Source organism: Lontra canadensis, unplaced genomic scaffold, assembly GCF_010015895.1.
Source record: "Lontra canadensis isolate GAN:19392208 unplaced genomic scaffold, GSC_riverotter_1.0 scaffold57, whole genome shotgun sequence".
Classification (NCBI taxonomy): domain Eukaryota; kingdom Metazoa; phylum Chordata; class Mammalia; order Carnivora; family Mustelidae; genus Lontra; species Lontra canadensis.
The window spans coordinates 2100703-2116508 of NW_022631051.1; the positions used below are offsets into that span (position 1 = coordinate 2100703).

General features: G+C 38.8%; 1 protein-coding gene across 12 annotated transcripts in view; it reads right to left on the reverse strand.

Annotated features, from left to right (window-relative positions):
* Positions 1-15806, reverse strand: part of EPB41L3 (erythrocyte membrane protein band 4.1 like 3) — a 179236-nt gene that overhangs the window by 48032 nt on the left and 115398 nt on the right. For all 12 annotated transcript variants that reach the window (XM_032875700.1, XM_032875701.1, XM_032875703.1 and 9 more), the window contains exons 4-5: positions 3552-3656; positions 2128-2170 (exon numbers count right to left, since the gene is read on the reverse strand). In XM_032875700.1, coding sequence (XP_032731591.1) covers positions 2128-2170; positions 3552-3656 — 148 coding nt within the window. The remainder of the gene's footprint in view (positions 1-2127; positions 2171-3551; positions 3657-15806) is intronic.

A 15806-nucleotide genomic window follows, 5' to 3' on the forward strand; every position in this document is an offset into this window, starting at 1 on the left:
AGAAGGTAGGAGGGGCACCTGGATGGCTCAGTGGATTAAGCGTCCTACTCGTGGTTTCAGCTCAGGTCATGATTTCAGGGTGGTGAGATCGGGCCCACAGAAGGTGGGAGATAGGATAAATGGGAAGTAAAGGGAAAAAAAAGAATTCCATTAACAACAGATAAGAAAACTAACATTTACATAGCTTTTCTTCTGCCAATATTGTTATTTATCCCAGATATTTATATTTTCAAAGGAATTGCAATTATCAATCACCCAACTAAAAAACAGCATTTCCTTAATTAAATGACTACAGAGAACTTTATGCACACAACACGATAGGATATATATTCACCACATCTGCTTTGAGTAAATCCATAGAAGGATTCTTAGAACATATTCATCATCTTACATTTTTTATTAGGGCTCTTGGAACAAAAAGAAGGAGTGTTTTCACATCTGGAGCTGTCCCTGGTTTCAATTCCAATTTATTTCTATCTAACTTGATTATCAAATTTCTCTCAAAAATGTGGTAAAGATGTTTTAGTTGTATACATAACCATCAGTTTCTGTAATATCTAGAAGGGAGAGCTTTTTATTTTTTTTGGAGATACTATCTTCTATTAAGCCATTTCAAAATGCTCACTACCACTTGTTATTAGTACTTGATGTGTTTTGATATTTCAACACATTCAAAGGCAATGGAAATACTTGCTCTTTTTTAATAGGAAATTGCTGAAAACTTCCATGGGCATGACATTCTCATTAATGTATTGCTCTTAAATTTATTCTTCAACTAGATTTAGTTGTTCGAAAAATTTATCAAGTTTACTGACAAAAAAATCGCTTTAAAAATTAACTAGTTATTTACAATTATAAAGATTATCCATGTCTTTAGTAAAAGAGCTACAGAAAAGGGTTAAAATAAAAAAAAAATCCTCTTTCTTAACCCCTTATACTGTGGTACCACTTCTGGAGATACTACTGACAGCTTTTGTGCTCTTCCAAAATTTATTACATATATATATATGCATATATATGTATGTATATATATGCATAACTTCTTTTAAACAGATGTCACTTGTCTCACTAATGAGAACTAAAACACATTCTACCTCATTATATTGATAGTTGCTTAGTATTTCAAGTTATGGTTATTCCATGACTGATTTAATTCATTCTTTATAAGCGGATATTTAAGTTGCTTCTAGTTTTCTGCTATTGCAAACAATATTATAACAAATTTTCATGCATGTACACATATGTACATCCTCCCCTCTTATACATATGCTGGATGAATCTGTATAAATAAAATTAAGGGTCAAAGAATAAGCACATTTTAAATTTTAATAAAGACTAAATATTATATCAAATTTATTTAATAATGAATTATAATATATACTAAACATATTAAATAACAAATAAAATATTAAATTAACAAATATTTAAATCTGAAACTCTCTCAAAGGGTTGTACCAATTTATCCTTCTATCAGCTGTGTCCATAGTTGCTAGTACAGTGCATTAAGAAACTTTTAAATCTCCGTTAACCTGAATAAGTGAAAAACGGTATCTTGTTTTAATGTGTACTCAATAGTTAGTAAGATTCAGCAACTTGTCTTGTACTTACTAGCTACCTGTGTTTCAGTTTTGCGAGTTGCCCTTGTAATTGCTGGAAACATGGGATTTCTTAACTTGCCTTTAGGGACCAAGGAAAGAGGTTGTTACCAGATAGTAAATTGCTATCTGACTTGTTATTCCATTTCTAAACCATTCACTAACTACCACCTTTAGCTTAACTTTTCTACTTTTGTGGCAGTTAGGCTTAATTTAACATTAATAATTACGTTGGGAGCTTTTAAATGGTTAATTGCCAACTGGAGCATCACTTGATTAAATCACATTGCATATTCTGGGAACATGCAGGGGAATAGGTCAAATGTCATAGTCATTTAATTCCCAAGCTGTGATGATTAAAAATGGGTATTTAAGCTAGACCAACCTGTCAGAGATAAAATCTGAGATCTTAATCTGTCTTTTACAAAATACTGTATTCACACTAGCAGTGTGGGTATGGGCCACCAATTCAGACAACCCTGCTCTCTGAAAATCTTCACATCACCATGTAAAATAATCCAAAAGGACTTACTTCGAATCTGTTTTTTTATTTCCTTAGCAGGGTCCAGCCAATTCTGAAAAGGAAATGACAGTTTGAATTTGAACTGGAGAAGAATAAAAACAACTTGATGATGATCACGCACTAAGCGTATTTCAAAGTGCATGGTTACTGGCAGGCCCTCCAAGCTGGGTCCTTCCCCCACAGCTGGTGCTCTTCAGCAGATCCTGTGAGGGCCCAGGCACGAACTTAATGAGAAAATGTGTGTTGTGCAGGCACAATTCATGCATGACAACATTCCTTTCTTTTACAACACTACCTTCAAAGATTCGAGCTAGTACAGCAACAGAGGAGAAAAAAAAAATAGTGGATTCAATGTTCAAAGAAGTTACTAGAATAAATTAAACATACATAATGTCCACTGATGCCCTGGCCATTCAGGCCCACAAAATGACTTCCATAGTTACAGATTCTTAGGCACTTGCCTAACAAACACACACCTGCTTGAGATTTATTATTTTCCTCATCAGAAAACTCAGATGTTCAATAACGAAGTTAGACATTGTTCAGTGAATTGGGTAGGCATTAAGTATGATTCATTGCACAACATCAAAACAAATAACATCTATGAGCAAAATTTCTTTGACTTAGTTCCTCACACGAACACAAAGGAACAGTTTCCTCTTCTTTATTTTTCAGGTAGTAGTGGGAATTAGTGAGGCAAAGCCCCGAGCAGACTGCATTACTCAGGTGTAAGAGTCTATAGAAGTATTAAATTAAACATTAAATACCTGCTGAATACATTAGACAAGGCTCCAGTCAGCAAACGACCCATGTCATATTCCGATTTTGTAAGAATATGGAAGCATACTAAGATGAATTAGGAACAGGACAGCAGTCAGGGAACATGTTTTCTATGTAAGAATCAACGTATTTGATTTTCATGGGCTCAAATTCACTGAAATACATCACCCAAAAAAAGTACGATATAAAATGCTTTCCTAGAACTATAAATAACTCAGGTGTGAAAAACGGAATTTCTCTTTCCAGAATATTCAAGATTAAAGGTAGTCGTCAATAATATCTTTCATGGGGTGCCTGGGTGGCTCAGTGGGTTAAAGCCTCTGCCTTCGGCTCAGGTCATGATCCCAGGGTCCTGGGATCGAGCCCCACATCGGGCTCTCTGCTCTACAGGGAGCCTGCTTCCTCCTCTCTCTCTCTCTCTGCCTGCCTCTCTGCTTACTTGTGATCTCTGTCTGTCAAATAAATAAATAAAATCTTTTAAAAAAATAATATCTTTCATAAAGAAATAAGGCGATTAGCAGCATTTAGGGACTCAAAGGAGTAAATAGAGGAGTGGAAGCAGAGAAAATGATATACCGATTTAGTTTTCCTTCCCTTTCTTACAGTAACGAGCAGTTTGAGACATATGTTTTGTATTGCTTTTAATCACTCACCTTCTGGTTTTCAGCATCTCGATATGTAAGCCCAAAATAGTCTTTTTCTAGCAAATTCAGATGTTCACATACTTTATCAAACAGCACCTGGCCTCTGGAGCGTTTCTGTGGAAAACAAAGCAGAACAAATCAACACACATGAAGTTCTCTCAATTGCCACGGATAAAAATGGTTAAAATTTAACATACAGCTTGCTACAACTTATGTGATGCCCACATGTGATCACTATGTCATCTTTAACTAGTGAAAAGGTTCAATAAAGTGGGTTGACACCCACAAAACCGTGTCCCTACAACCAACAGACAAAACCAAAACTCACCTGTGCCACTAAGGACAGTAACCCATGGATGATTTTCTAAATTTTTTATTTTTAAAGATTTATTTGAGAGAAAGAGAGAGAACACAAGCAGGAGGAGCAGCAGAGGGAGAGGGAGAAGCAGGCTCCCCACCGAGCAAGGAGGGATTGGATTGCAGGACCCTGGGATCATAACCTGAGTAAAAAGCAGATGTGTAACAACTGAGCCACCCAGGGGGCCCGAGTGGATGATTTTTAAACAGAAGTAGCTGGGGGAAATGATGTGGGGCTTGGAAGTCTGAAACATCTTGTGAAATATAAAAATCTTGAGAGTCAAAGAATATAAAGGACCAACATGAAAGCCATGTTTCAGAATGTCCTAACTCAGTCCTGACGCGAGCAGATTTGGAGCCTGGGAAGAATCAAGCCTATTTCTTATCTTAGGCAGACTTCCCCTGAAGACTTTCTAGTCCAACCCTTACTTAGAAATTCCATTACCTTCATTAGTTTATTATTGTGGGTTTGTGTGTGTGTCACAAATTTCAGTTTTGCATTAGGGTTCTACTTTCTCTTAATTTCTTTTTGAGAAATCCTTCCTATTAGACATAAAATGTTAAGTTTAAAGATTTTAGTTATTATTTATAAATATGAGATATAGATATTTATGCTACATTTTTTAGCATGACGCTGTCACTTGCAGAAAGGAGAAAGGTAATCTTCTGAGGAATAAAAATCTACCAGCTTAGGCGAGGATGCAGAGAAAGGGGAACCCTCCTACACTGTTGGTGGGAATGCAAGCTGGTGCAACCACTCTGGAAAACAGCATGGAGGTTCCTCAGAAAGTTGAAAATGGAGCTACTCTATGACCCAGCACTACTGGGTATTTACCCTAAAGATACAAACGTAGTGATCCGAAGGGGCACATGCCCCCGAATGTTTATAGCAGCAATGTCCACAATAGCCAAACTATGGAAAGAACCTAGATGTCCATCAACAGATGAATGGATAAAGAAGATGTGGTATACATATACAATGGAATACAATGCAGCCATCAAAAGAAATGAAATCTTGCCATTTGCAACAACGTGGATGGAACTAGAGGGTATTATGCTTAGTGAAATAAGTCAATCAGAGAAAGACAACTATCATATAATCTCCCTGATATGAGGAAGTGGAGATGCAACATGGGTGGTTTGGGGGTAGGAAAAGAATAAATGAAACAAGATGGGCTCGGGAGGGAGACAAACCATAAGAGACTCTTAATCTCACAAAACAAACTGAGGGTTGCCGGGGCGGGGGAGGGGTGGGGAGGGGGTGGTAGGGTTATGGACATTGGGGAGGGTATGTGCTATGGTGAGTGCTGTGAAGTGTGTAAACCTGGAGATTCACAGACCTGTACCCCTGGGACTAATAATACATGTTTATTAAAAAACAAAACAGAACAAAACAAAAAAACAACTATCGGCTTAATTTACTGTGATACCCAGTATCACGTTCTCATGGAATCCTTCAAAGGTCTTTCAACCTGGCCTTGGAGACTGAGATGGATGAAATGGCAACAGTTAAACTAAACCATGTTTTGTTTGTATCTTACCAACACTTCACACATAATGCATTAAGCATATTTGCCTTTAAGATTTAATGTAATAACAATGAGAGATGTAAAAATTGATAGACAATGTGCATGCCAAAATAGTAAGTATTCAGAAACCTTTAAGTGCTATGTATTACTATGCAAATGTAATTATATTGGAAGTTAATTGCTCAGCCCCCTGAAGCAGGACTATTCAGGAAAAAAGATAAATCTATGATAGAAAAGGAAAGCCTAAATTGTGGTTAGCTAAATAATCAATGTGTTTGTAAAAAGTTTAATAATACATGAAAATAAATTACATATTAGCAAAACTACATAATAACATTGTTCAATGGATATGAATAAGTGGTAGGACAATGAAATGCTGCTCACTGGTTTAAATCTTTTATTTATAAATAACAGCTTATCACATCTGAATAATGTTTAACAGATTATAAAGTTTTCATAAAAAAAATTGGCTCTTCCAATGGCTTCTACTGGTATTATCTTCAGTTGACAGATCAGAACACAGAGGTTCAGAGAAGTTCTATGAGAGAGGCAGTATTATGTAATTGCCAGGGGTGGTTTTAGCAGATTAACCTGGGTTTGAATTTTCATTATGTTCTTTGCAGCTGTGTGAACCTCTGTTTTTCCCTCCATAAAATGGGTATGGTAGTACTTCCTTCTTTGGAATGGATGACATTAACATAAAACAAAGTAAACTTGGACCCAGTGGTGGCACATATCAAGTATTCCATAAACATTAGCTATTGTAGCCCAACTGACCAACAAGTAGCAGAATCTGTAATGTAGAACTTACCCTATATGCACTTTTGCTCTTGGAGCAAATATACAACTCTTCATGGTGCCAATAAGTAGTTCAGTAGTAATAGATCCTGCTCTTTCTTTAGATGTTAATTACCTGCTTACTACCTAACTGCTTTAGCTAGACCACAATATTTACAGACACGTACGATACCCCCCATACATACCAAAACAGACACCAGCGTCTGGCCCAAGTACTTTCTCAATGAGTAAAAGTAAAACAAAACAAATACAAATAAATAAACTCTTCTCTACAGAGCCTCCTCTATTCTCTGACCCTGCAGCCCCTTGATTGTAGAATTATTTCTGAATATGCTGCAGGCTGCCTTGGGCATTGTTTTAATTAGCTGTCTTCTGGCTGCTGTGTTCTTGCCTTTGTCTAACAGGTGGCATGGATTAGCTCAAGCACAGACTGCTATACTAACTAGATCTTACTTTTCCGGCTTCTCGAAATTTGATTTCTACTAATGATCCATAGCTCTCCCTTGGATAGACCAGATTTTTTTTCTTACTGAATATTTATACATATTTTGAATACCATCGTTCTTAAGACAATTACATAGTGTTCCAATCTTCACACTGGAGTTTGTTTTTTCCCCCCTAAGAACCAAGATCAGTAGTTAAGGCTCTACCATAGATGGTTATACGTAAAAAGTAAAATTCCTACCTGCTAAAGATCACAGCCACCAGCTAAGTGGTGACACTGGAAAAGCCTTTTAAATTACTTGGGTCTTCATTTTCTCACCCTGGAGTGAGGATATAAGATTCTATGGAGCAAGGCTGCCATGGGCTTCAGGCTATGATTGGGTCCCCTGTGTCATGGCAAAGTTACAAATGATTATAAAGCTCTCTCTCATGGAGCCTGGCTGTGGCTTTGGCATCCTTTCACATACCAGATGAGAAAGAATGCCACTGGTTGGAGCTGGACTGATTTTCCAGCCCTAGGTAGCATCACTCCTAACTCTCCTAAATCCTTGATTCTTCTCAGATTATTATTATCATTCTGCACACGGTTCAACTTTTCAAGGCTAGTATTTCTACTTATTGACATCTGTGTATGTTTAGGTAACAACATCTAACATATTTAACTAAAGCTCAACAATTAGACTGAATTTAATGAATTTACATTAAATATTTGGTTGCTGAAGACATGATATTCCTTAAGTGATCAGATCTAAGTACTTTACTGTCATTGGCTTGTTTATATATAGCCATAGTGAGCCAAGAATGGAGTAAACAATGTTGACAAAGGTTTTTCTTTTCTTTTTTTTTTTATTTTATTTTATTTTATTTATTTATTTGACAGACAGAGATCACAAGTAGACGGAGAGTCAGGCAGAGAGAGAGAGAGAGAGGGAAGCAGGCTTCTTGCTGAGCAGAGAGCCCGATGCGGGACTCGATCCCAGGACCCTGAGATCATGACCTGAGCTGAAGGCAGCGGCTTAACCCACTGAGCCACCCAGGTGCCCCGACAAAGGTTTTTCTAAATTAACAGATAATTTACCTAACTAGAGAAGATAATAGTTTTTAGTCTTGTTTGCTGTTTCATGTGAATTAAGTCATGTCTCTGACTCAAGGACATTCATAGTTCATGTATATCATTCACTATCAATCCCTGAACATCCAGAAAAGTCAATTTTGATTTCCTAGAGTAATAAACTAATAATGGTAGACTGCATTCTTTCTGTCCTCTTTTCTCCACTAAAAAATTGGGTTTCTGTTTCTGATAAAGTAAATGGAGATATTACAGCCCAGCAATCAAAGACTTTAAATATCTAAAGAATGGTAAATCCCCAAGCAATATGAACAACTTTCCTTCTTAACTATTTTAATTTAAAAATTGGCCATTTTGACTCATAAAGTGTTGAATGTTAGAAGTGTGTCAAAAGAGAAAAACTTGAAGAGAATGAAAGGACAAGCCACAGAATGGGACAAAATATTTGGAAAGACATATCTGATAAAGGAATGGTACCCAAAACACACAAAGAACTCTTAAATTCAACAGTAAGAAAACAACCAAATTACAAACTGTGCAAAAGATCTAAACAGTTACTTCACAGAAGACATACAGGTGTCAAAAAAGCATATGGAGAGATGTTCATCAAATACCATTAGAGAATTGCAAATTAAAAGAACAAGACACCACTATGTACCTATTAGAAAGGCTAAAATTCAAAACACAAACAAAACTAATAGCTGGGAAGTATGTGGAACAATAGGAAGTCTTATTCCTTGCTGGTAGAAATCCAAAATGGCAGAGCCACTTTGGAAGACAGTCTAGCAGTTTTTGCTTTTTTGTTGTTGTTTTCTTTCTTTTTTCTTTTTTTCTTTTTTTTTTTGAGAGAGAGAGAGAGTGAGAGAGAGTATGAGAGAGGAAAGGGTCGGAGGGAGAAGCAGACTCCCGCGCTGAGCAGAGAGCCCGATGTAGGACTCAATATCAGGACTCTGGGATCATGACCTGAGCTGAAGGCAGTTGCTTAACCAACTGAGCCACTCAGGTGCCCAGTCTAGCAGTTACTTACAAAACTAAACATATTCTTTCTTTTTCTTTTTTTTTTTTTAAAGTAGAGCAAAGACTTTATTTTATTATTTTTTTAAGATTTTATTTATTTATTTGACAGAAATCACAAGTAGGCAGAGAGGCAGGCAGAGAGAGAGAGGGGGAAGCAGGATCCCCGCTGAGCAGAGAGCCCGATGCGGGGCTCGATCCCAGGACCCTGAGATCATGACCTGAGCTGAAGGCAGAGGCTTTAACCCACTAAGCCACCCAGGAGCCCCAAAACTAAACATATTCTTAACATATGATCCAGCCATCAAACTCCTTGGTACTTACACAAAGGAGGTGAAAATTTATGTATAAACAAAAACCTACACGTAGATACTTTTAGCAGCTTTATTCAATACCGCCAAAACTTGGAAGCAACCAAGATGTCCCTCCTAGGTGAATGGATAAACAAACTGTGTTACAATCCAGACAATGGGATATTATTCAGCACTAAAAAGAAACAAACTATCAGGCCATGAGGAGACATGGAGGAACCTCAAAGACCTACTACTAAGTGAAAGAAGACACTCTGAAAGGCTGTAGGTATGATTCCAGCTATACGACATTTTGGAAAAGGCAAAACAATGGAGACGGTAAAAAGATTAGCGGTTGCCAGGGATTAGGGAAGAGAGGGAGGCAAGTAGGTGAAGCACAGAAGATTGTCAGGGCAACAAAACTATCCTGAAAGGTACTATATGGTGGATACATGTCATCGTACATTTGTCCAAACCCATGGAATGTACAAAGAGTGAACCTTAATTACATTATGGGCTCTAATGAATAATAACATCTCAACATCATTTCAGTAATTATAATAAATGCAGCAGACGGATATAAAATGTTGAAAATATAGAAGGGGGCAGGAGAAGGGAGTTTGAGGGGGTTATATGAAAAGTCTCTACTTTCTGCTAAATTTTTCTGTAAACCTAAAACTGCTCAAAAAAAAGAGGATTACTTAATGTAAAAAATAATTTATTTTTTAATGTGTAATGTTTACTGTATAATTATCTTATTTTAAATTGTTAATAATTTAGGGACGCCTAGGTGGCTCGAGCCCCACATTGGGCTCTCTGCTCCGCGGGGAGCCTGCTTCCTCCTCCCTCTCTGCCTGCCTCCCTGCCTACTTGTGATCTCTGTCAAATAAATATTTTTTTAAAAATTGTTAATAATTTGTTAAAACTTAAAAAAGTTAACAGAGTTAAGCTCCAAATGATTTTACTAGGAATAAATGAAAACTTAAAATTTTTATTGAATGTAAATATTCGACAGAAATCAAAAACTTTAGTTGCAACACATACCAATGGTCAAAGTAAAATCATTCCAGGAAAAGGTGCCATGCCTCTCATCCTATGTACCTACACACCAGGAACCCCTGCAAGCGAATCCACCATGATCTGGTAACAAGCAGAAGCTGGGTGACGGATCGACGTGGTTTCTCAGGCTCAACATCACACAACTGAGAAATCCAAACTATGAGCAACAAGATCATGAAACAGCTGAGGTTCAGAAGCTCTGCTTGCTTTGGGCACTAAGTTCAAGAGGATCCATCCACCCACCATCACCACTCAAATACAGCAAACATATTAAGCTCTTCTGTAGCATCAGGGAAACTTCCCACCAACTCAAAGGTCAAGGTCATTCAGTATCATACAGTCTGTAAAACATTGGTTTTCAATGTACTGCTCATCAACCAGCATCACTTGGCAAGTCTGTAATAATATTTGCTCATTTTGTTTGTCCGTTATAAGAGTAACTTTAAAAAATTAATTTCTAGCTCTTTAGTATGGGGGGTTTCAAACATACACCAAAGTGGAGAGGACGATATTAATGAAGCTCTGCAAATGTGTCACCCAGTTTCAACAAATGCCTTGTGAGAACCACAACTTTGGGTCATTTAGAGTTCCACCCAATTCATCCTTCCCCTGGTTATTCTGAAGCATTTCAGCAAATAATTTTATCACTTTCTGTCTTAGAATGTAACCCTACTTTTTAAAAAAAATGTAATCTTGGGGTGTCTGGGCAGCTCAGTTTTGAGTCGCCTGCCTGCCTCTGGGGGTTGGCTCAGGTCATGATCTCAGGGTCCTGAGATCGAGCCTGGCGTTGGGCTCCAAGCTCAGCAAGGAGTCTGCTTGTCCCTCTCCTTCCCCCTTTGCTCCTCCCCACACTCTCTCTTTCTCTCTAATCTTTTAAAAAAATGTAATCTCAATGCTTTTATCACATCTAAGCAAAATTAGCGGTCTTTATCATCAAATACCTAATCAGTACAGATCTTCCTCGGTTTACAGTGGGGTTGCACCCTATAAACTTGAGTGTAACTTGAAAGTATCTTCAATTAAAAAAAGAAAAAGAAATATCTTATGTTTAAAAAATATATATATATATCCCAAGTTAAAAATGCACTTAAGGGGTGCCTGGGTGGCTCAGTCGTTAACCGTCTATCTTTGGCGTGGGTCATGATCCCGGCGTCTTGGGATCAAGCCTGACATTGGGCTCCCTGCTTGGCGGGAAGCCTGCTTCTCCCTCTCCTACTCCCCCTGCTGTGTTCCCTCTCTTGCTGTGTCTCTGTCAAATAAATAAATAAAATCTAAAAAATAAAAAAAAATGCACTTAACACATCTAACCTATGGAACATCATAGCTCAGCCTCGCCTACCTTACATGTGCTCAGCACACTCACATGAGCCTAGAGTTGGGCAAAATGAACTAACGCTAAGCTATTCTGTAATTCAGTATTGCACTATCTCAGATAGTTCCGCGAACAGCGCGTGCTTAAAGTGACAACCAGAATGGCTGCATGGACACAGAATGGCTCTAAGTGTATCAGCTGTTTACCCTCACGCTGGCCCGGCTGCCTGGGAGCTGTCGCTGCTGCCTGTGCCCAGCATCATGGGCAAGTCACTAGCCTACGAGAAGATCCAAACTCAGAAACGGAAGTATGGATTCTCCTGAATGTGTGTCCTTTTCATCATGAAGTCAAAAAATTGTAAGTTAAATATCACCGTAAGTTAGAGACTGTCTGTATTTTAATTTCCCCAATTGTTTCAAAGATTTTTGTTTCTTTTTCAGTTTGGAAGTCCAAGGCTGATCTACTCTCCAGCCTCTGTCTGCAAGTTCTCCATTTATCTTTGTTTTATCCTTGAAATTAATTTAAGAGACCAGATCAATTGCCTGCAGAGGTCTCTCAGTCCAGACCTTTCTGTCTGCATCTCCATGGTATAATTTAATGTGTTCCTCCATCTCCTGTATTTCCTGAACCCTGGCAGTCACATCTAGAAGCTTGATCCAATTCTGGTTTGACTGTTTTCCACTGGGTGATGCTGTGTAATTTCATTAGGAGGCATCAAACCACTCTTGCCTTTTTTTTCATGATATTGGCAGTCACCGATGATCACTGCCCTAGATCCATTAGTGTGAGGTTGTGAGAGGAGTATATTTGAATCCTAATCATGCCTCCTGCATTTACTACTTGGAGTTTGTCTATGAGGAGACACTTCTTTTTGTCGGTATTACTTATTGCCTAAATGTAGTTTGATGATGAAAGTTAAGATCAATGATCACTCTTTTTCTCCTTTGTCCAATTTTAAGATAATGAGATCTTCCTTTCAGTATCATCCTTCCAAAGCCACCAACTAGAAATTTTGTTTTAGATGATCACTATGAACTCATGGATTTAAACAGGTTTGATAGGTTTCAATCCAGTGCAGCCACTCCTCATTTTGATGCTCTAATGTCCCCATCTGTTCTACTTTGCCTCCTGCTGGTCACATGTCACTCATCTTCATAAGGCTTCTCCAGGGCCACTTCTTTAAAGCATTTCCTGTCCTCCCAACCTCATGTGATTTCTCTCTCTTTCTCTCTCCTTTGGGCATTGTATAGCACAAAGAGGGCACTTTCCATACCCTGCTGTCTCTCTGTACGTGTACCTTACATCCCTACTGACTATAAAGACAGTCCCTAGAGGCATCATGCTTCCTGTATGTTCCTTCTGTGGAGTTTCATTTTGGTCAAATACCATTAAGAAATTAAAAAGATAACTTGAGGGGCACCTGGGTGGTTCAGTTGGTTACGCGACTACCTTCGGCTCAGGTCATGATCCTGGAGTCCCAGGATGGAATCCCACATCAGGCTCCCTGCTCATTAGGGACTCTGCTTCTCCCTCCGACCCTCTCCCCTTCTCATGCACTCTCTTTCACTCTCTCAAGTAAATAAATAAATCTTAAAAAAAAAAAAAAAGTAACTTGATAAAACTCCATGAAAAATTTTTCTGACTAGCATATTATAACCAATGTCATAGAGGCAATATTTTAAACTCATAGTTTTCAACATGGACCCTGGGAGTATTTAAAAAACACCAATGCCCAGAAACTCATCTCATCAAACCAGAATTTCTGAAGCTGGGTCCAAGGCATTTACGTGTTTTCAAGGTGCCCAGGTGATTCACACAATCATCGCTGAAATGTTCATTTAAGTTAAATTATTTTTATGATTTGAAACTCTTAATGTGAGGACTCTACAGCAATTTTTCTTTTTTTGAGAAAATGTGTAACTTCTTCCGATTGAGCTTAGCCCCCAAGCAGTTTCTTCTAGGCCTCTTGTACCAACACTCATAGCTGCATTATAATAAAATGTACATAGATACACACATGATTAAAATCTAATCCAACCCATTTTCTTAAGAAATGTAAGTTCCCAAGAAATAAAAAACCAAAAAAAAAGAAAAAGAAGAAAAAAAGAAATGACAAACCAGCCAAATGCTGAAGGAAAATGATGCAAATGAGAAATGATCGACCACAAAACCATTAAGAAAACTTGCATTTTAAAATGCATTTATGCATTTTAAAATGCATAAAATATGCAAACTAGAAATGTTTGAGTTTTTCATTTTTTAAGGAATGGCATTTTCTTCCTTTGTAGGCTAAATATAGACTTTTACTTAAGAACTGCTGCATTACTAAAGAATAAGCCTAGACAGGTCGATAAAGGTCCTGGTTTCCCCTTTTGCAATAGAGCAGAGGCACTACTGGCTTCCCTAGCAGGTCAGATTGGTGACTGGGAGGAGCAAACACACAGTCCTGAGCTCGGGGCAGGTCAAGCGAGGAGCTCCTCACACATGACTTCAGGTGACCTGGAATGAGCTACTTCTGCAGGTGTTCCCTGAAATGAGCATGGCGGTGATGCTCCCATCTCCAGAAGCCAGTTCTTAACCTGTGCTGGAGACCGCAGCACAGACTAAGGATCCACAGGAGACTTAACGAGAGGACTTGGTTTGGGCTTCCGTCTCCCAAACCTGCGAATCAGCCCGAGGGACGCTTTCCTTCAGCAAAGGCTAAACGCTGAAATTAGAGAAATTTGTTAAGTCAAATATGATCTCCTTGCTCGGGAAGATGGTTACAGTTATTATCTCTCCGAAGCTGCACAATCACGAAGAAAATGAGGCAGATCAAGTAGTTTTGCCTGAGAACAGGAGCTCATCATCAGTCTCTCTTTCTCAGGAAGGAGACAGGGACCAAAACTGGCACCAGAGAGTGCGTGCGTGCACTTTTAAGTCTCCTCAGAATTTATATATGCATTTCTTTAAACTACCACACTGAAAAACGGGGGCGGGGGGTGACCCTCTAGTAATATTGGCTTAGGCTTAAAACCACTTGTGTTAATATAAAGGAAAATGTCTGCTACTGAGAACTTTTAGGAAAACTGACACTTTTGTACCTCATTTTGGCTATTTTGAAGTTTGAAGGTGTGTCAGTGCTAAAAGTACTTTATTCTTGCTGTCATACATCTTCCTCAAATGGACCACGGATTTTCTTTTGGAAATTAAATACTTCCATGTATTGTTATATGTTGTAAACTTGTATTTCCGCTCCCCGAAGACAGCAAACTGTCCATCTTTTTCAGCGCTCCTGATACACTGTCCCCCGATACAGCAGGCATTCAACATATGTGCCTGATGAGCACTAATGGCCTGAGTCTGAATAATCTTCCCTCACATTATCTTGGATTAAATCTTGAAGCAAAATGCCATCATTTTTTTTTCATGCTTCCTCCCCTAATTGCATTTTTCTGCACTGAATGCTTTTCTATTTCCCTTCCTCCCAAAGGTCAATCAGAATTCTCTTTATTTCTGATCGCATCACAACTTAGCCGGCGTTCAGGACTGTCTGAAATGCTCAGCCAACTAGGCCAGATCGTGAGCCCAAATCAGACACCTGGATGCTACGTAAGTCAGCTTTTCCTGGGTTTTCCTTTCTCTCTTTTGGATTCTTGGTAGAAAAACACTCCAACGCTGTCTGCACTGAAGTTTAAGTGGAGAATGGATTTTTTTTTTAAATCCACACCTGGAAAATACCAAGTGGCTGTAGTGAATGCAGGAATAAAAGATTCCTGTGTGGTCAGTGTCAACAGTCCATAAACCCTTTCCAGAGATCTGTGGCTGGGAAGGTCTAAGTAGAAAGCTATGGCAGCAGCTGCCTCTTGTGTCTACTTCCTTTTTAGGCTTCTGGCTTACATGTACATTCAGTGCCCTGTTTGGTAATTAGTTCCGTATTATCCACACTGCCACTGCCCGAATCTATTCCTACAGGGGCAGGATTTAATGGGATCTTCCAGCCTTTGTACTGATCCCACATGTGATCCAGGCAGTGTCCTCAGAGAGCGCGGACACGAGAGGCAGACACAAAATTTCTTCGGTCCAGATGCTGCGTATATTTCCAACCTTTCTTTAAATCCACAAGCAGTTAGGTTTTCTCAGCAAGCCACAAGGGTCAACTCATTCAAACCAACGTTTCTCAATGACTGTATCACAACTACCCCACCATCAGTCATTTTTCTGCCACATTCGCGCTCAGTTAAGTTAGCAACGATGACCTGCCATGTCCTGTTAAAAGAGGAATATTGAGGGGCACCTGGGTGGCTCAGTGGGTTAAAGCCTCTGCCTTCGGCTCAGGTCATGATCCCAGGGTCCTGGGATCGAGCCCCACATTGGGCTCTCTGCTCAGCAGGGAGCCTGCTTTCTCCTCTC